The sequence below is a fragment of the Bos mutus genome, chromosome 28 (assembly GCF_027580195.1).
Source record: "Bos mutus isolate GX-2022 chromosome 28, NWIPB_WYAK_1.1, whole genome shotgun sequence".
Taxonomy (NCBI): Eukaryota; Metazoa; Chordata; class Mammalia; order Artiodactyla; family Bovidae; genus Bos; species Bos mutus.
Window position 1 is genome coordinate 12042821 of NC_091644.1, and position 20068 is coordinate 12062888.

The 20068-nt window shown below is 51.0% G+C and overlaps 1 protein-coding gene across 1 annotated transcript in view; it reads left to right on the top strand.

The window, feature by feature from the left end:
• DLG5 (discs large MAGUK scaffold protein 5) overlaps nucleotides 1-20068 on the top strand; it is a 123205-nt gene that overhangs the window by 36469 nt on the left and 66668 nt on the right. Inside the window, 1 exon segment of the mRNA XM_005893785.3 lies at nucleotides 14093-14161. Coding sequence (XP_005893847.2) covers nucleotides 14093-14161 — 69 coding nt within the window.

Here is a 20068-nt window from a genome sequence, read left to right on the forward strand (position 1 = left end):
GAAATGTGATGAAATGGAACATGCTTTTAAAAATAGATGTTTTCGGGAGATGGGCTGACTAGGGTTATTGGCCGTGACGGTCTTCTTTTTGCCCCGTGAGTCCCTTATCTCATCTTGGCTGATGGGACACTGGCAAAGGTTGCTTTTATTTTTTTCCCCCTTTTTATTCTTAATTGTGTTTCCAAAGATATTCCTTTTGATCATTTATTTATTTGCACACAGGCTGAAGAGTCTATAGAATTCATTAACAGTGTTAACTTTTTGAATATTTTTTTTCCTGATGATGAAAACAGTATTCATTTAAAAAAGAAAAAAAGACACCAGAACTATTCATGGTAGACAACAGAGTTTCCTTAAGTGGCTGTTGGGAGGCCTGAGGGTGACGAGGAAGGCAGTGGTCTCAGATGGTGGTCACTGGTGGTCCGGGTGGGCAGGGCCATTCTGGGATAATACTGGAGCTGCTGAGTGGGTGGGGGACAGGCAGAGGGAGCAGGGTTTGGCTTAGAGGCAGCTCAGGGGTAAAGGTGCAGGGCCCAGAACTGGGGACATTTGTTCCAAGTCTAGCTGAATAATCTATGTCTGGCTCCATCTTTCTGAGCTACAGGAACCTTGTCTATAAATTGAGGCTAATAGCAGTATCCCTTTTCTGGAGTGTGTGAGTTTTAAGTAGGATAGCATTTTTATAAAGAAGATTTATTTATTTTTGGCTGTGCTGAGTCTTCATTGCCGCATGTGGGCTTGCTCTAGTTGCGGCAGGGGAACTACTCTTCGTTCTGGTGCATGGACTTCTTGTGATGGCTTCTCTTGTGGAGTACACACTCCAGTCTCTCAAGCTTCAGCGGTTGTGGTTCCTGGGCTTGTTTGCTCCTTGGCATGTGGGACTTTCCCCAACCAAGGACTGATCCCGTGTCCTGTGCATTGGCAGGTGGATTCTTAACTGCTCGACCACCAGGGAAACCCAGGATAAAGGATTCATTTGACAGTTTTCCATGGCTTTCACTGTGGACAATGTCTGTGTTAGATAGGGCTGTGCAAAGCCTGGCACGGTAGCAACTGGATGAGTGTGGAAGGGCTGCTGTAACAAAGTACCACAGACTTGGGGGCTCAGTCGATGGGCGTCTATTGTCTCACAGTCCTGGCGACTGCAAGTTCCTGATCAGGGTGTCAGCAGGGCTGGTTTCTTGTGAGACCTGTCTCTTGCATTGGCTTATAGACAGCCATCTTCTCTCTGTATCCTCAAGGGTCTTTCTTCTGTGTGTGTGCACTTGTCTATGTCCAAATTTCCTCTTCTTAGAAAGATTAGGGCCCACCCTACTGACCTGGTATTAATTGGATTTCCTCTTTGAAGACCCCATCTCTAAACAGAGTCACATGCTGCGATTCTGGGGAGTTAGGACTTTGACATTTGAATTTCAGAGGGAACACAATTCAGCCCTTTGCAGATTATTTCTATTATGTGTGGTTCTGTAGTGATGAGGGACCCTGAAGCTGGCCTTGGCACTGTCTCCAGCTCGCCACGTCACCTGGCTCCGTGTGTCTCCTCTGGACATCTGTAGAAGGTCAAGGCTGGGTGGCATAGGGGCCCCGTAAGCTCTGAGGAGGCTGAAGTGCAACTGAGAACAAGGATCCAGCTGTTACTCTTCAAGCTTTAACTAAGCATTGGCCTTGTGCTGGGGCCGGGCATGGCAGGCACAGCACAGTGACGCTAGCACGGGGATTCCCATTGACTCAAGGACCCTGAGTGCGTGTGCCGTCAGGGTTCCCTGCAGGTAGCCAGTGTGCCAGGAGCTGGGAGGACCCTGAGGTCTCTGGGGACTGGTGTGCTTTGGTTTCATTTGCAACACTCTGTGGTTGTGGATGTGGATTTTTTTTTTTCCTTCTCCTTGCACAAGAAAAGTGAAATACCTTCTTTTGTTATCACGATCAACTTTGTCTCTTGAGGATTGCCTTTGTGTGTGAAAGGTAACCCACATTTGTGCATTTGAAATACTTTTGTGATCTCCTCCCCCTTCTCAGAAGCCTGGGGCGTTCTTGACTTCCAGGACTGAGGTGCTGGGGCTTTCCGGGATCAAAGTCATTGTAGGATTATGTGATGCTTGGTGGGGTTTGGATCACAGGAGAGGGAGGGAGATAAAGGTGCCTTCCCCACCCCCCTCCACTGTTTTTCATTTGTTTTGCTTTTTGCTACCAGTTTTTCTGATGTGGTAAAGTAAACCTAGAATTTACCATCTTAACCGTCAATATTATCAATAAAAACATTCATAGTGTGCTACTATCCCTGCCATCCATCTCCAAACCTAAAATCCTTCAGTGATCATACCTCCCCCATTTCCTGGGGCTGAATGGGGACAATTCGTAGATTGTGTGTGGCCAGATTTTGCCTGGGGTAGGGTGTAGGGGGAACTCTTATTTCTTCATTTGAGGAAAGAGTGGCCATGGGCCCATTTTCTGGGCTTTGGAGTAGGTGATTGGTTATGTACTCAGGTTTAAGGTAAATGTGAACGCTGGATTTGATGAAATTATAGGTTAGAAACTGGAACATGATGGAAGGCTTTGTTGCAAGATTCTAGGGAAAAGGATGCTCTTGATGTTTCACCTTTATCTGTGGCGGGGTGCAGGAGATGGCTGGCAAAAGGAGAACACTGCTTGAGTGTGTTCATGCAGTGGGTCGCAGCCCAAGTCCTCTCCCCTGTTTGGGGTGTGACAGCATCTGGTGGTGGTTGTTTAGCCTGCTCAGTTGTGTCCAACTCTTTGCGACCCCATGGACTGCAGCACACCAGGCTTCCCTGTCCTTCACCATCTCCCGGAACTGGTTCGAACTCATGTCCATTGAGTCAGTGATGCCATACAACCATCTTGACTTCTGTTGTCCCCTTCTCCTCCTGCCCTCAATCTTTCCCAGCATCAGGGTCTTTTCTAATGAGTTGGCTCTTCACATCAGGTGGCCAAAGTATTGGCACTTCAGCTTCAGTATTTGGTACCTGAGCAGATTCGTGCAGGTGAGTACATGTAGCTGTCCTTTTTGTAAAACTTTGTAAAATGTCCCTGTGGTTTAAATGGACTCCTTTCATCTTCTTCTGAAGGTCCTTTCAAAATCCATAAAAGCATTGTGCAAATAAGTGTGAATCTCTCTGGGTGATGTCACCTTATCCAAGAGGAAAAGGCATGCAAAGTGTCCCAGGGCTCTTGGGTGGGACAGCTGCTTACTTGGGGCAGGACCTCTGGGAGACCCCTGGAGGGCCACACTCTTCTCTATACTGTTGTTTCTCAGAGCCTCAAGCAAAGAATAGATGAGATCATTGTCCTTTTATTTTCCCTGAGGGCCCTTTAGGTCCTGGGCATTTAAAGAATGTTGGAGAAACAGATTGGATTTGAGAGTTAATTCTCGTCAGTGATTGATTGTAGTAAGCTTGCTAAGAGCTGGGAACCTTGAAATAGTGTTTCTGTTGGTGGACTGGCCCTTAGGAACAACACAGATCAGGAGCAATGCCTACATACCTCCTGGTCTTGGCCTTGGCAGACATCACTGACCCATCCTGGGCTCCTTTCCTAAGCACAGGTGTAGCCTCACGCTCCTTAAGCACAGCAGGCAGTTGTCACAAGACATGGCAGTTCTTTCATGATGAACCTCTTGCCTTTTCTGTTCTAATCCAAGCCCGGCAGTTTTGGTGGAGAAACCAAAGCCAATCAATAGCCATACTTCATTAGCAGAACATCACTGACCTCCAGATGACCGAATCAAATGTTTGTGCTCTGTGTCCTAGCCTAGCATTTGGCATGGCAGGCCAGCCCCTCCGACCACTCTACCCCACTGCCTTCGGGAAGGCGTAATTCTCTTATTCCGCCTGTTTCCCCAAGTAGTCTTTCCGTGTCTCTTTCTGAGATTTGTATTCCTTCTCCTGTCCCCACAGTTCACATGTCCTAGGATTTTGTCCTGTATGTGCTTAGAACAGTAAGCTTCTCAGGTGACTCAGTGGTAAAGAATCTACCTGCCAAATAGGAGACTTGGATTCCATCCCTGGATCAGGAAGATCCCCTGGAGAAGGAAATGGCAACTCACTCCAGTATTCTTGCCTGGGACATCTCATGGACAGGGGAGCCTGGTGGGCTACCGTCCATGGGGTTGCAATAGAGTCAGACATGACTTAGTGACTTCACCAACAACACAGTGCTTGGAACAATACTTCCTGCGTGGGTACTATTTAGGAAGTCTTAGATCTGACCTTCCCCTTCCCCTCGCTTTTTTCTCACCCAAGGCCTTCACATTGCCAGTGAGCCACTCTAGGCTGGTCACTCATATCCTCCACGCTCTACGGGGTGACTGTGTTAGCTCGAACTTGGCTCCCCAGCTCCACTTTCTGACTGTCAGCAGCAGGGGACCTCCGCAGAGACTTCCTTTAGCACGTTCATTCAGCCTGAGCCTCAGCAGGGTCTCCTCATCTCTCTTCACCAGCCTTCTTCAGTCCTCTGCCCCTGTTAACTGAAGTACCTTCCAGTACGTTCATCCCGACCCAGTATCACGCTCCACTTCTCCCCACCCACAGTTTCTTCATCCTAGCCTGTCCTCCCCTCTGCAGTCTCTGTGTCCCTGCTCAGCTCGCACTCCTGACCAGTGGTTCAGGGGAGCTCTTGCAGGAGCATCCTAACTGTTCTCTTTACTTCCAGGCCTTCCTCTTTCCATCCACACTGATCACAAGTGCTGGAGACATTGTCCTGACGCTCATCCCTGCTGTCTTACTCCTGTGCTCAGAAGCTCGCTGTGTTCTTGACTTCCAGGACTGAGGGACTGGGGCTTTACTGGATCAAAGTTGTAGGATTTTGTGATGCTTAGTGGGGTTTGGATCACCCTGAAGCCCCAAAGATTTTGGATTATTTTAATGGAGAGGGAGGGAGATAAAGGTGGCTTCTGTGCCACCCCCCCTTCGCCCCCACTGTTTTTCATTTATTTTGCTTTTTGCTACCAGTTTTTCTGATGTGGGAAAGTAAACCTAGAATTTACCATCTTACCCATCAATGTTATTAATAAAAACATTCATAGTGTGCTGCCATCCCTGCCATCCCCCTCCAAAACTGTTTGCATCCTGCAAGACGAAAACTACACCCGTTAAATAGTGACTCCCTTTTTCCCCTCTCACCCTGGCAGCCACTATTCTGCTTTCTCTACAGTTTTGACTGCTCTAAGTACTTCATAGAAATGGAACCAAACACTTTTTTTGTGTCTCTGTGACTGGCTTATTTCACTTAGCATAATGTCCTTAGAATTCATCCATGTTATAGAAGACACCCAAATCGCTTGCCTTTTTAAGGTTGAGTAATATTGTATTGTATGTATATACCACATTTTGCTTATCATTTCATGCATCAGTAGACACTCGTATTGCTTATACATTTCAGGTGTACCTTTGTGAATAATGCTACTATGACCATGGGTGTAGGATCACGTCTTTGAGACCCTCATTTCAGTGTTTTGGGGTAGATGCCCAAGATGGATATGTTGGATCATATAGTAGTACTATTTTTGATTTTCTGTGACACCACCATACTAGTTTCCACAGTGGTTCTACCATTTTCCATTCCTACCAGTAGTACATAAGGGATCCAGTTTTTCCACATCTGTACCAAGACTTCCTATTTTATTTTTTTATAGTAGCCATCCTAAGCGATATGAGGTAGCTTCTCATTGTGGTTTGATTTGTATTTCCCTAATGGCTAGGGATGTTGAACATCTTTTCATGTAACTGTTGGCTATTTGTATATCTTTTTTGGAGAAATGTCTATCAAGTCATGCCTAATTCTGAGCATTTTCTGTTGTTGAGTTTTAGGAGTTCTCTGTTCTGGGGCTTCCTAGGTGGTGCTAGTGGAAAAGAATCCGCCTGCCAGTGCAGGAGATATAAGAGACACAGGTTAAATCCTTAGGTTGGAAGGGCATGACACCCCACTCCAGTATTCTTGCCTAGAGAATCCCATGGACAGAGGAGCCTGGCAGGCTACAGTCCATAGGGTTGCAAAGAGTTGGACACAACTGAAGTGATTTAGCATTCACATACTGATACTAATTTCCTATCAGATATGTGATTTGCAAATATTTTCTCTGATTCTGTGTGTTGCCTTTTTACTCTGTTGACAGTGTTTTTCCATTTACCATTTTAAAAAATTTCATGAAGTCCAGTATGTCTGTTTTTTCTTTTGTTGCTATGTCTCTGGTGTCATTTCCAAGAAATCCCTGCCAAATTCAGTATCTTGACATTTGCTAAAAGTTCTCTAGTTTTAGCCCTTATCTTTAAGACTTTGATTCCTTTTGAGTTAATTTTTGTATATGGTATTAGGAAAGGGTCCAAATTCTTCCTTTTACATGTGGATATCAAGTTTTCCCAGCATCATTTCTTGAAGACACTCTTCTTTCCTCATTGGATGGTCTTTCAGCACCTGTCAAAAATTACTCGACCATTATGCAAAGGTTAGTTTCTGGGCTCTGTGTTCTGTTCTATTAGTTTATATGTCTGCCTTTAAGCCAGTACCACACTGTTCTGATTTCTGCAGCTTTGTCCCCAGTCAAGAAGTGTGAGTCCTCCAGCTCTACTCTTCTTTTCCAAGATTGTTTTGGCTGTTTGGTGTTCCTGAGTGTATGGCCAGAGTGGGAAAGCCCAGGTCCATCCAGCTTCTGCTCCTGTGCGGTCACTTTGTACCTCCCATCCCTGTGGCAGGTGTCTCAGTAGGTTCAAACTCAGCAGGGCTGTTGGGGTGGTGGGAGGGTAAGTGGTTTTCCTCCTTGATCTCAGAGTCCTGGGGACCCAGACTGAGCTGCCTTGGTGGTCAGTAATAGCCAAGGCACCACACAAAGCATGCAAGGGAGAGGTGTCAATGCTTCAGGAAGAGAGGGGCGAATGGCAACTCGTTGCTGATGAAGACAAGACCTTTCCTTTGTAATGACCGTCTCTGGCCTCTGGACTGAGTGTCCCTGACCTGTCCAGCCTGGGGTGTCATGTCCTTCCCCACTTCCTGGTCTGAGCCCAGGGCCTTTGCACTTGCTGTTCCTCTACCTGGAACAGTCTTCTCCAGCACTCAGCTTCCTCCAGACTCCTTCAGGTCTCTGTTCAGATGTGACATCCCAGAGAGACCTCCCCTGACCCTTGTCCCACCATAGCCGCCTCCCTGCCCTACCCCACTCACCCTCCATTTTACCCTGCTATAATTTTCTTCATAGCACTTACTACCTAATGCAGTTTGCATTGACTTGTTGAGTTATTTCTCTCCTATCCGCACTCCTTTGAACACCATGAGGGCAGGGACTCTCTGTCTTATTCTCTGCTGCATCCCCAGTTTGTTCACTAAGCATTTGGTGAAGCAGTGGGCTTTGTGTTCCCAGGGCAGGCATGCCTTCTAAGGGATGGTGTCTGTGCAGAGCACCATTATTCCATCTCTCTTGAAGGGCTGACCGATGCCCATATATGTGCAGGTGAGGGTCATGGGAAGGTTGGAGCGTGGCCTGGTGTGATGCCCAGCACACAGTGAACACTCTGTCTTGTTCTGTCTGATTCAGAGGACAAGAGATCGTCAAGTGAGGCTGGAAAGGCTTGGAATTGGCCATAGCTGGGCAGAATGATGGAAGGGGGTGGGAGGCCTCCTTATACCGAGGGGAAGAAAACAAAGGCATAGCAGGGCCAGATTCAGGTATCGGGAGCGGACACTCAAGGCTGAGAGCCAGGTAACAAGAATGGGAACTAACGTTTGTGGAGCACGTGTCTGTGTGCCTGGCTCCGTCCCCAGGGCTTTACCTTTCCTCATTCAGTTCTCACAGCCCAGAATTCTTCCTATTTCATCAACCAGGAAATGAAGGGCAGAAAGTGGAAGCAGCTTGCTTACGGTCACACTGCTGGTAGGTGGCAAGTGTGAGCTCAGGGCGTGTGGGCCCAGGGCCTGTCCTTGTACCAACAACGTCCGGTGCAAGGTTGTGGTGGAGGGCAGCACATGCCACTCAGTCACAGGCCAGACAGAGGAGGGTGCTGGTCTGTTGGACTCCTGGTGCTGATCAGTTTATTCCAGGGCGCACGCGCTCACTGTGCCGTGTCTGGCTGCAGCGCAGTGGAAGCTTGGCTGCCTGTGCCGCACTATTTCCTGTCCCACCTCGGTGTGTCCTCTTGGCTGCTGACTTAGGGGCGTGAGCTCTGGTGAGGGCAGTAGAGCAGTGACTCCGCAGCCGGCCCTTCTCCACTCTCTCGTCTGTGTTCTTTGTTTCGGGGGGCCCATCAGGTGTGGCTGTGCTCATTGATAATGAACACGCCCCATTACATCATTGCGTTTTAGTAGGAGACTCTTGAAGTCTGTCTCGGTCTCCTCCCTACCCTCTAGGGTGGAAATGATGACCAGCCCAGCCTCCCTTCCTTAAGCCATCCAGATCCTGCTTTGGGCCACTTCCTGGGCTTTCTAGGTCAGGTGACACCTGTCACCCAGCCTGGCCAGGAGGCACCAGCCTTCTCGTGTATGGCAGGGAGAAGGTGCTTTCCCCCCTGGAGGTGGGCATGTCGGGTACCTGAAGCAGGACTTTCTTGATCAATGTGCCAGGCTCCATGGCTGCTCCATTCCCGGGCCCCAGTCACTCCCTATCTCCTGAAATGTCTGGACTTGTCGGCCTCCAACCGTGGGTCTCCGCATTTACAATCTGGGGCCCTGTTGTTAAAGGAGGAGGAAGCTGAGGCCCTAGGGAGGGGCATAGCTGCACTGAACTGTGGTTCTGCAACGGGGCTTCTCAGCAGCCAGAGGCGCTCACCCTCCCAGCAGCTCCCGAGGTCCTTAGAAGCAACGGAGGCAGGCTCAGCACACAGCACTTTCACCTGCCTGCCTCCTTCTCATACCTACAGTTCAGGGAGTCAAGTGTCTCAGCACCCAGCACGGTCTGGACATGGGATGGGAGGAAGGAGTAGCAAGTGTCAGGGCCATAAGCCACAGCTCACCCCTCTTTCCTTCCTCTCACTTCTAGTCCCCAGGCCCCGCTCAGCTCACAGTGTCTGGCTCGGAAGGCACAAGCCCTCTCTGGGGGATTCCAAACTGTGAGGCCCTGGACAGGGGCAGCCCTGCTCTGAGACTTCTCACATACACAGAGGGGTGGGTTCTGCCTACGTCTCCTCCAGGCTGACTGGCTTCTTGGTGCTTGTCCAAGTCCACCAGCCTCCAGGCTCCTTCCTCCATGAAGTCTCCCCGGACTGCCAGACCTTTAGAGCTGGGCAGCAGTGTTGTGACTAGGGGTCAGGAGCACAGATGTTGAGCTGGACTGTCTGGGTTTGTATCCTGTTCACCCCATGACCTTAAGCAAGTGACTTCATTGTTGTAACCCTTTGTTTTCTCCTCTGTCATTGCAGGTGTGATGACAACCTCAGGGTTAGTGTGGGAATTCACTGAGAGAATACATGCAGAGTTTAGTACATCCCAGCGCTTACAGGGCTCAGTATCAGCTGCTGCTGTTATTATGACTGGTGTTGTTATTATTAGTGCTCTGCAGCCCAGCAGTTTGTCATTGTGGACTGTTCAGCCCTGTCACCCTGGCAGACAGCTTTCCTTATGGGTAACCCAAGGATTGAGGACAGCGGGGTTGGAAGGTCTGGTTTGACTGCAGGAGCAGCAGCCGACCCTCGGGGCGCTGGCGGGGCCAAGCGCTGTGTCACGGCCTTTTCACATTAACTCAGTTGATACTCTGTGAGGTTAGTACTCCTCTCGTCCCATTTTACAGACGCGCACGTGGAGGCAGTGAGAGGCTGAGGGTACACAGCCACTAAGGGGCAGAGCTGGGAGTTGAACCCAGGCTGAAGGTACCGTCAGTCTTCTGGTCACTGCTCCCTTGGGTTTGCAGATGGGCCCCAGGCTCAGAGAGGGGAAGGGCCTTCCATAGACTCTCAGCAGGCAAGTCGCCTCTTGAGCCCCTGGCTTCTCTTCTGTCTCTTAAACCCAGCCCAGTGTCAGGCTCACAGGGCTTAGCCGTGTGCCAGGACTGTCGGACGCAGGTGGGCGTGAGAGTGACTGGTTGCCCTCGGCCGGCCATCCGTGGGTGGTCAGCTCTGAGCCGGAGGGAGGGTTCTGGGCTGGGACAGGTGGCCTGGTGGTGATCCTTCCCGCCCTGTCGCAGAGCCCCCAGGGAAGAGCGGCTTGCTTCCTGGGTGCTGGGGGAGGTGCATGTCCTCCCAGAGCCCAGAGCTGTGTCGCTCGGCGCCTCAGGCTGGAGCATTGAGAGGACTCTGCCTGCCGCTGGAGGCTGGAGCAAACCCCTTCGGTTCTCGGTTTCTTGGGGAGGAAGCGTGAGTCACCGGGGGCCTTTACAAGCCCCAGGTGAATGGAGGGGTGTGTTCTGGGGGGGGCGGGCGGGAGGGGGGGAGGTGCACAGGCCCCAGGAGGGGGCCTCGGAGGGCTGGGCGTTCTGTTACCGCTTGGGTGATTTTACTGGAAGTTCTTTTGAAGTGGTCTCTGTGACCCAGTGGGGCTGAGTCACAGAGTAAATACAATTAGCATTGCGGCCTCTGGGGAAGGACGCAGACAATGCCTGTGGCCCAGGCCAGCCCCGTCTGCCGGCTCTCTCCCAGGGCTTCTGCCTGGCTCCCACACACGTCCCTGCCTGCCTGCTGACTCGGGTCAGCCTTGCTTTCAGTCCCGCTGTGGACCTCACTCCCTGCAGGCGTGTTAGAAATGCAGAGTCTCAGGCCCCACCCCAGGTCTCCCCAGCCAGAGCCTGCACCTTGACTGGTTCCCCAGGTAACTGCTGTGCAGGGAACCCCTTGTATCATCACTCTGCTCCACACGGCCATGAGAACCTGGCTCCCACTCTGCTCTCCTCTGGAACTCTCATGATCATGCGACTTTCTCCGGGTCCTCTCAGGACCTCTGCACTGGCTTGTCTGAGTTTGTGGCAACCGTCCGGAGTGTCCGTGCCTTGCTGTTCTGTGGGGGTGGAGGGGGAGGCGGTGGAGGCAGTAGCGGTGTGGGAAGCTGGCCCTCGTTCATCCAGACCTCTCTGAGAGGTGGAGGGTGTGCCTTTGGGTTTGGGGTGGGCGGGCGGGGGGTGCAGGTGCCTTCAAGGGAACTCCTACCTGCTCACATGGCCAAGGGTGAGGGGCTTTGCGGGGCAGGGGAGCGTGCACAGTGAGATGGGACCCCTGTTGGCCTCCAGAATGGATTGTGAAATCCCAGGGGTAGGTGACGTCTGTCTCACCCCTCGGAAGCCATCGCTTAGCAAAGACACCGCGTGACTTTGGAGGAAAGTGACTCCTTTTGCCTTTTCCCGACAGTCCCGACCACACAGGCTTTTAAAGACAACAATAGCCACAGAGACAAAGCATGACCAAGACAGTGTCGTCTTCGGACCTTTTTTCCCCCCCGAATGACGTCTAAGGCCCTGGGAACATTGTAGAAACTGGACCTTGTCCAATTTTCATCGTCCCCTGGCAGCCCCAGCACTGGCTCCCAGGAGCCCTGCCAGCCGGCTCGGGGGAGGTAATGCCCGGAGATGCAGATAAAGATGTCATACTGCTCCCGGGTCAGGCCCCACAGCCCCATCAGGTCAGGACACAGGGGGCAAGGAAGAGGAACAGAGTGTGTTGGTTGGCCAATTGACTCCTCCCAGCCAGGGGGGAAGGTGGGAGGAGAGAGAGAAGGGTGTCTGCCAAGTTTAATTAACAGTGGAAACTCACCATGGGGGAGGAGAGAGACAATCTGCAGGGGAGGGGCAGTTTACTGGAAGATGGGCCGCTGCTGATGCCAATAATGAGAAAGAGGCACAGCGTTCTGCAAGGAGCATCACCAGAGCACAGCCTGTGGTGTCATAAGCAGGGCTGGGCTGAGCTCACATCTCTGAGGTGTGAGCGGGATGGTGTAGCGGTGCCTGCTTTATCTGAGTAGCTGTCTTTTGAAAACAGTACTCCAACATACCGGCTGGTTTGGTATATTACTCCCTAACCCTTTTAACCACCCCCTGCCCCCCATGGCAGCAAAAAAAAAAAAAATTAAGAAAATAGCAGTTGAGTTTAGCAGATAGGCATGCTGTTGTATTCTTGGTTTTTGAAGACACCCATGGATTGGCTGCATTGCACCTGACTTATTTCATAGATCTTTATGTCATGCTTGATGTTTATGATAGGGGAAGAGGAATGCTGTGAGAATTTGAAATGCAGGATATAGCTCACTGAACATCGCTTACATATTTTTTAGTAGGATTGATAGATGACTTGCTGTGTTGCCGGGCGTTTTCTGGTTCTGTCTCCCTTCAGAGGATGTGCAGAGCCCACCTATGATATCCCTGCCAGGTGGGCACGGAGTGAATGCATGTGTTGTCTTCTCAGCACCTGGGTCTTCTCAGACCGAGGCAGTACTGACCGTTAGGCCACCCTGCCCTGCATCCAGCAGCTGTTTCAGGTGTGCTGTTGGAGGCCAGTTGAACAAGTTGAATCCCTTTGGGTGGTCCTTTCTACTTCCCAAGCAAGCCTCTTCCATCCGTGCTACGTGCCCAGAGGTTCTCCAGAGATTCTCAGAAAATGTGATAATGAGGCCATTGGCTGCCGCAGGGCACTGTTGCACTGCTTGCCATTATCGAAGTCCCTCTTTTCTAATTTTCTCTCTTTTCCCCTCTCTCCTTTCGTCTCTCTCTGGTGGGCACGCTGGGGCTGTTCGTTGCCCTGCCCTCTGTGTGTGGTCTTCATCTTTCCCCTCCACGTCTTCCCCATCCTTTCGGGGTCTTCCCTGTCCCCTGGTGCACCTTTTCGTCCCCTCATCCGTGAGTTTCCTTGCTCTTCTCCTTCTCCCCTGCTCACTCCATGTCTTTGTCCCTTTTCTTTCCCTTCTGAGGGTGTGCAGGTGTAGAGTAGCTAGTCAACAGTTGAGATGGGAGAGAACCTCTTAGATTTGACCCTGCATTTTTGATCCTGGAGTCCAAGGTCTCATTAATTCTTGGTTGCTTTCTGACACCAAAGCCCTAGGGCTCATTTAAAGGCTTTATTGCAAAAATCTCATCTCTGGCTCACCCACTTTGCCCAGTGCACACACGCCTTCATTGTGTCGTTCTTTCGGTTCCAAGAACAAAACATTGCATTCTTCCCATTGTCTTGTTTTATTTGACGCACCATCTCTGCATGTTGTGCTTTTTTCAACTCCCATTCAATCTCTGGGTTGATTCGCCCACCCTCTTGCTTTTGTGTCATCTGTAGTCTTGGTAAGCAAAGCACACCTTTGTTTCTGTTCATCATGGGAAACGTTATCTCTGAAATGCGTCAGGGGAAAGGACCTTCTGAGCCGTCTGGTTGAACCCCTTCATGTTACAGACTTGAGAAACAGAGATCCAGAAAACCGAGGCCACTGGCCAGCTACTCACATGTGGATAAGAGCTGGGCTCAGATCTGGATTTCTTGACCCAGACGTTTTTCCTGATACCAGGCAGGTAACATCCTGGCTTTGAAGATATTTGAATTCAAAGCAAACCATGGTGGTTATGTGTCTGCCACTAGGAGTCAACAAGTTGTCAACCCCCCCGCCCTTGAAAAAACTTGTTATCCCCCAGCTTTGGTGACTGTGTAATTGCTCATAATTTTATGAATAACTTTTACTAAGGGGGCAGCCACTGACTAAATTATTAAGGACTGAGCTTGAATACAGTTAGAACCTAAGAGCAGAACAGTCTGGCATGAAGAACAAAAGCCTCACAGATGCTCACTTAGGCTCTGTTACTCTCTATATGGAAGCCAGAATCACCCTGATACAAACCTGTAGGAAATCCCCAGGCCCCTTGTCACCCTGGGTGTGTGGCTCCCTTGCTAAGTAAGCCTTTTCCCAGATGTCCTGACAAGAAGCCAGCTGACTGACTCTAAGCTGTCCTCTGCCATGCAGAGATCACTCAGAAGGTGGCCAAAGGTGAGGCGGAAGCTGGGGCCGAAACACCGCAGACAAGACCCTGTCGACCACGTCTCCCCTGCCCGGCCCGTGATTCTGATGTCTAGTGCTTGGTGTGGTGCTGGTTCTCAGCCTGGCACCCACTGAAGTCAGTTGGTCTGACAGTGGTTTGGAGTGTAGACAAGTGAGCCCTTTGGGATCAGTAACAAACGGCCCCTCTTTCTGCCTGCAGGCTCCACCTACAGCGTCTTGTCCATCATGCCCTCAGACTCGGAGAGCAGCAGCTCACTCAGCAGTGTGGGTGAGTACCTCCTTCCTGGGGACCCCTCCTTTCCGGAGGACCTCAGGGAGGCGGGGGGCTAGGGCCGAGCCGGGGCAGCGCTGGGTACGTGGGTGGGAAGTTGGCTGTCACCTCCCTCGTGCAGTCATCTCTATTCGCCTGTTCGCTCATCGGCACGACCTCTTCCAGGAGGAGGCAGAACTCTGCTGTTAGCAGGGGCGTACGTGGTGGGGAGGTACCCATTCACTATTTCTCCACTTTGTCAGGGCACAGGACTTCTCAGAGAGCCTGTTGTCCCCTGCCCTCAGCCCCCGGCCTCGTAGCACTTGGTGCCCACTGTCCAGGAGACCGACCCCTTTGGGAACTGTCCTTTGTGAGCAGGAACAGCCCACAGGGAGTGAGTATTGCCTTGAGGGCAGGAGTCGCCAGTTCATGCTGAATCGGGGTGTGTGTCTCTGCACGTGGGTTCCAGAAGCCGTAGAGGGAGGCTGTCCCTGCTGTCATTGGAGATGTCTCAGGGGAGGGAAGTTGTCATAGTCTTCCAGTCTTCCCGCATCTCCGTGGCCTGTCCCTGTGTCCCACCTGTCCTGCGTGTAACACCCAGGTGTGGCTCTGTGTCCTGGTCTGACCTTGACACCTTCGGTGGTGAGTCCTGGCGGTTTTGAGTCGGAAGGGCTCATAGGTGTCCTCTGGTCCAGTTCTTTCCTTTTCCTGCAGTACACAAATGGGGAAATGGACACTCAGAGAGGGAATGTCTCGTGTCTGAGAGTCTGGAACTAGCCAGGGAAAGGCCTCACTTCTGGGGTGGCAGAAGTGGGCTTACGATATAGTGGTGAGTAGGCAGATGCAGCCCTTGTGCTCATGGATCTTAGGGTCTACTGGGGCGATAGTCAGGTGAGTAGACACAGTAAGTAAGGTCAGAGTGATGAGAGGGGTACCAGAGGGAAGATTGTCTTCATTTTCTAGGGCTGTCCTAGCAAAGCACCATAAACTGAGTGGCTTACACTAGAGAACTTGACTCTGTCCAAATTCTGGAGGCCAGAGTCTTGAGATGAAGGTGTTGGCAAGGCCACGTGCCCTCGAGGACACCGGGAATGGGTCTTTCCAGGCTGCTTTCCTTCTGGTGGTGTGTTGGTGATCTCAGATCATCCTTGGCTTGTAGGTGCATCACTCTAGTCTCTGCATCCATCTTCACATGGTGTTCTCTCTCTGGATGTGTCTCCAAATTTTCTTTTAAAAACAGGACACCATTCACATTAGTTTTGGGACCTGCCCTACTCTAGTATGATCTTAACTAGATCATCTGTAAGGACTGTATTTCCTAATAAGATCACATTCACGTTTACTGGGAATGAGGACTTTAGCATCCATCTGTGAGGCAAAGCTCAGCCCCTCAGAGGTCCCCACATCCTCCTTAGGGTTCAGGGAGAACTCTGCTGGGACCATAGTTCACTTTGCCCTGCCTGCTTTGGGTGGTGGTGGAGTTGTGGGGATTTTGAACATGGGACTGGCTTTCAGGAAGTGCATGGTGGGGCAGTCAGGTTGAGTGGGGCGGTGGTAAGATGGGTTTTTTTTAAACTGAGCTGGTTGAGCTCTGAGCGCACCTCTCTTGCCCCACCCTTTTCCAGCTCCGTATTTCCCTTGGGAAAAAGGTACAGTGATCTAAGTAGCATCTGACCAACCCATTCACATCGAAGTGTTGCCTTTCCTAGGAGCATTTGGATTTTAAAAGGAGATTCTAGAGAGAGAGAGTGCTTAAACCACAGCAGTTATTGTTAATGGTGGGATTTCAGGCATGAGTAGGAAGTTTTTTTTTGTGCGGCTGGACCTTTGTATACTTTGAAGAAGCATCATGTCAGTGACCCACCAGCTGGCCCTTGGGATGGAGGCTCCCCAGTGTCCCTGGATACGTGTTGGCAGCCAGCAGAGAGCAGTGTTGTGTTGTATGTCACTGTCTGTGCCCAGTCTTGGATGCTCAAGATCTGCGTGCATCCCTTCAGGTCAAAACCTCTCTAGTTCCCCAGTAGCCAAGTTCTCCTCCTCTGCTTTTCTGCATAGAGTCAGCATTGACCTTGGGGCGAGTAGCCCCATTTCTCTGCAGGCTGACCTCAGTGTCCCCATGGCTGTATTGGCCAGAAGGCTTTTGGCTGCAGCAGTACGGAATACCTATTCATACTGCCTTAGACGAGAGAAATGTGTGATCTCGCGTGGTAAAGGTGCTGAGAATGGGCTGAGTACACGTGTGACTTTGTGGGCCTCTGTGTGGCGTCTTCCCTCACGCTGATGGCAGGGGCAGCCGTCGCATCTGGACCTGACAGCGTCCTGGGCAGCAGTGCTCATTGTGGGAACTGCTAGCCACGCGTGGCTATTTAAATTCCAGTGAATTAATGTGAAATGAAATTTAAATCGCTAGTTTCAGTAGACACACTAGCCACATCGCAGGTGTTCTGTAGCACCTGTGGCTAGTGGCTACTGCAGTAGATAGAGCAGATAAAAGAATGTCTCTATCATCCCTAGTGGCCCAGAGGACGAAGGAGGTCATCTCCTCTTGTGTCTCCTGATGGGCAAAGAAGACTTTCCCAGAAGGTCTTCAGCACAGTCCCCAGTCCCCATCTCTTGTCTGTGCCCAAACCACCACTCATGCAGTGTGGTCCTTGGACCAGCAGCACCCAGATAGATGATAGAAATGCACGTTCTTGGGCTTCAAAAGCTCTGAGGATGGGTCTCAGCATCCACTTTTAACAGCCCTCTTGTTTGGAGATGAGCTGACCTAACCTGGTCCCAGGCAAGGGCACTGGAATGTCTGTGGCCAGCTTGGACCAGTTCCTTGGAATGGAGTGAATGGAGGGTCAGCCATGGCCCACTGCAGCACCTTCAGGAGGAATTCCCCCTGGCTCAGCCGCACCTAATGATGGGCAGAGCACTTCCTTTCTTGGCCGTCTTAGGCACACCATGGCCCTGGCTGAGGGGCTGATGAGTCAGATGGAGACTGGCTGTTTTTGTTTGTTATGGTCTTTCTCCATGAACCTAAGGAAAGGCAAGGTCTTATAATAAAAATATCATTTCACTTTCCTACTCATATCTCCCTAACCAAGAATGTTTGGGAAAAGAGCAAGTTATACACAGCTAAGAGAAAATTGGTAGGTGGAACCACCTGGCTGCCCCTTGCTTCTTCCCAGCTTCCATCAGGTCCTCAGGTAGTCTGTCCATTTTAGCTTTCCAGCCTGACCCTGCTAACAACATACCAACAGACCTAAATGTTGCCATATCTTTCTAGGCAATTTTCGTCAGCTGAGCACATGTGGCTTCTTTGCGGCTTTCCCCACCCATGTGGCCTGTTATTTAAGTAGGCCCCATGGATCTGCCCAGAGGAGGCACACTCTTTACAGACAATCCATATTTTTTTCTCCCCATTCATCCTGACCTCATTTCTCAGGTGCCTTTCCCCACCGCCCCCCACCCCCCCGCCCCCCCGCCCCATCTTGGGTAACTAGAGAAGTTTTAAGAATAAGAGAGATTTTTGGGCAACATTTTTAAAATGAGCCTTACATTTCATACAAATTGAAGTAACAGGGGAGCTTTCTTATTAAAGAGAGAGATGTCCTGGTTTGTTGGCAGGAAAAAGAGCTGGAGGGCTTCCTTACTATCCCAGCAAAGATTCCTTGAAAGTGCAGCTTCCGGTTGAAAGGATGGTGGGGTGAATGAGCATTGAGGCAGGGTTGCACCTTGACCCCGTGCCCTCTGACCCTTCCTTCTCTGGTCCCTTTGGGCCTGGGGCCTGTTTTTTTCTCAGTTTATCAGATGGACAGGCTTCCCTGGTGGCTCAGATGGTAAAGAATCTGTCTGAATGTGGGAGACCTGGGTTTGATCCCTAGGTTGGGAAGATTCCCTGGAGAAGGAAGTGGCAACCCACTCCAGTATTCTTGCTGGGATAATCCCATGGGCAGAGAAGCCTGGTGGGCTGCAGTCCATAGCGCCACACAGAGTCAGATGCGATTGAGCGACTTTCACTTCACTTCAGATGAAGTGATGGGAGTGCCTTGTCCCCTTGGAGCCTGTGCTCCACACTCATAGGGATCACAGAGGACCTGGCTCCAGGTTTCATAGGCTAGCCAGGTATCTTAGTCTGCCTAGGCTGCTATCACAGACACTAGACTGGGCAGTTCAGAAACAGCACGCATGCATTTCTCACCATCCCAGGAAGCTCGTGAGTCAAGATCAAGGCAGAGTCAGTGTCCTGGGTTGGGGAGGCACTTCCTGGTTCACAGATGGTGCCTTCCCCTTGTAACCTCACATGGCAGGAAGGGGAAGAGCTTTCTAGGGTCTCCTTAATAAGGCCACTAATTCCATTCATGTGGGCTCCACCCTCATGACCTGATCACTTACCAAAGGCCCCACATCCTAATACCACACCTAGGGCGGTAAGGACTTCAACATGGGAATTTGGTAGGGTACACCAACATGTGGACCATAGAGGTAAGCCACTGACCATTTTGCCTTGCGTAAAGCAAGGAAACCAAGGGGAAGGAGTAGCTGTTTCTACTGAGGGGTGTCAGTGAGCTCTAGGGAGGAGGTGGCCCTTGAGTGGGGTCTCCAGGAGTGGCGTTCTGGATGCAGGAGCGGCCTGGAAGCAACAGGCCCTTGCTGTCTGTCTTGATTTGGGTGTCTGTACACTGACCCCCAGCCAAGGATTCGAGAGCAAGTAGCTGATCTGGGAGATCTGGGAGCTGGGCGAGGCTGCTGCTGCTGCCCTGGAATCTCACCTCCTTCCTCTCCAAGTCCACGGGGAGCCCAGCTGCAGTCCTTTGCTGACCAAGCAGGGCATCCCCTGGACGTCAGTGGGCGATGCTTTTAAATGTAGTGGATCCTGGATGGCCAAAAGGTCAAGGGATTGGAAAACCACTCTGGGCAGCCACTGTAACTTTGGTTTATACCAGAGGTTCTCAAACTTTATGAGGAATCAAATTTACCTGGAGGTGGGTATTGGCTTCTCCCCCAGGGTTCCTGATTTGTTAGGTCTGGGTGGGGCCACAAATGAGTGTTTCTAACAAGCTCTATGAAGCTGAGCTGCTTCTGTATGTGAATTGTGTCTTCCTCAGTGGCTCTGGCTCTCCTGGGCTGGAGATGAGGATGGCTTGGTTTTGCTCGCTGAGGCTGGTGGTGACCGTGTTCTGTTGCTTTGCTTTGCTCCTGATGGTCAGGGTCTGAAGGAGGCTGAGCAGTTTACTTGGACATCCCGACTCCACCCGACCACCTTTGGCCAGTGCCTGTATTCTCCTTGGCCTCTGGTGCCGCAGGTCAGCAGGGCTCGGAAGCAGAGCTGTGACCTGTCTAGCTGTAAATAAGACTTGAGGGATGGCTTTCAGGGTCAGCTGTGGTGTGACATAGGAGCTTATAACCAAGAAGACTATCAGCTGCCAGGCTCTCACTGAGCCTCAGTGGTCCACGGAGGAGGCAACACGAGTCAGGGTAACCAGGAGGAGGGGCCAGGACTCACGATGGCCAACAGGCTGTGCTTCCCTCTCCTGTGCCCGCTCTCACACCAAGGCCCAGAAGAGTGATGGCTTTCTCTAAACTCCAGGGCCCACGCCAGCTTTCCTGGCATCTTTTAGCACTCCTTTTGGGGCCATTTTAGTCCAGTCCAAATTGCTTAACCCCAGAATCCTACTCTGGACATAAAAAGGAAAAAGAAAATCTGCCTTAAATTTTTATTTTTTAATATTTATTTATTTATTTTAGCCATGCTGCTCAGTTTGCAGGCTCAGTTTCCCTCAGTTCAGTTCAGTTGCTCAGTTGTGTCCGACTCTTTGTGACCCCATGGACTGCAGCACAGCAGGCCTCCCATCACCAACTCCCGGAGTTTACCCAAACTCATGTCCATTGAGTCGGTGATGCCATCCAACCATCTCATCCTCTGTCATCTCCTTC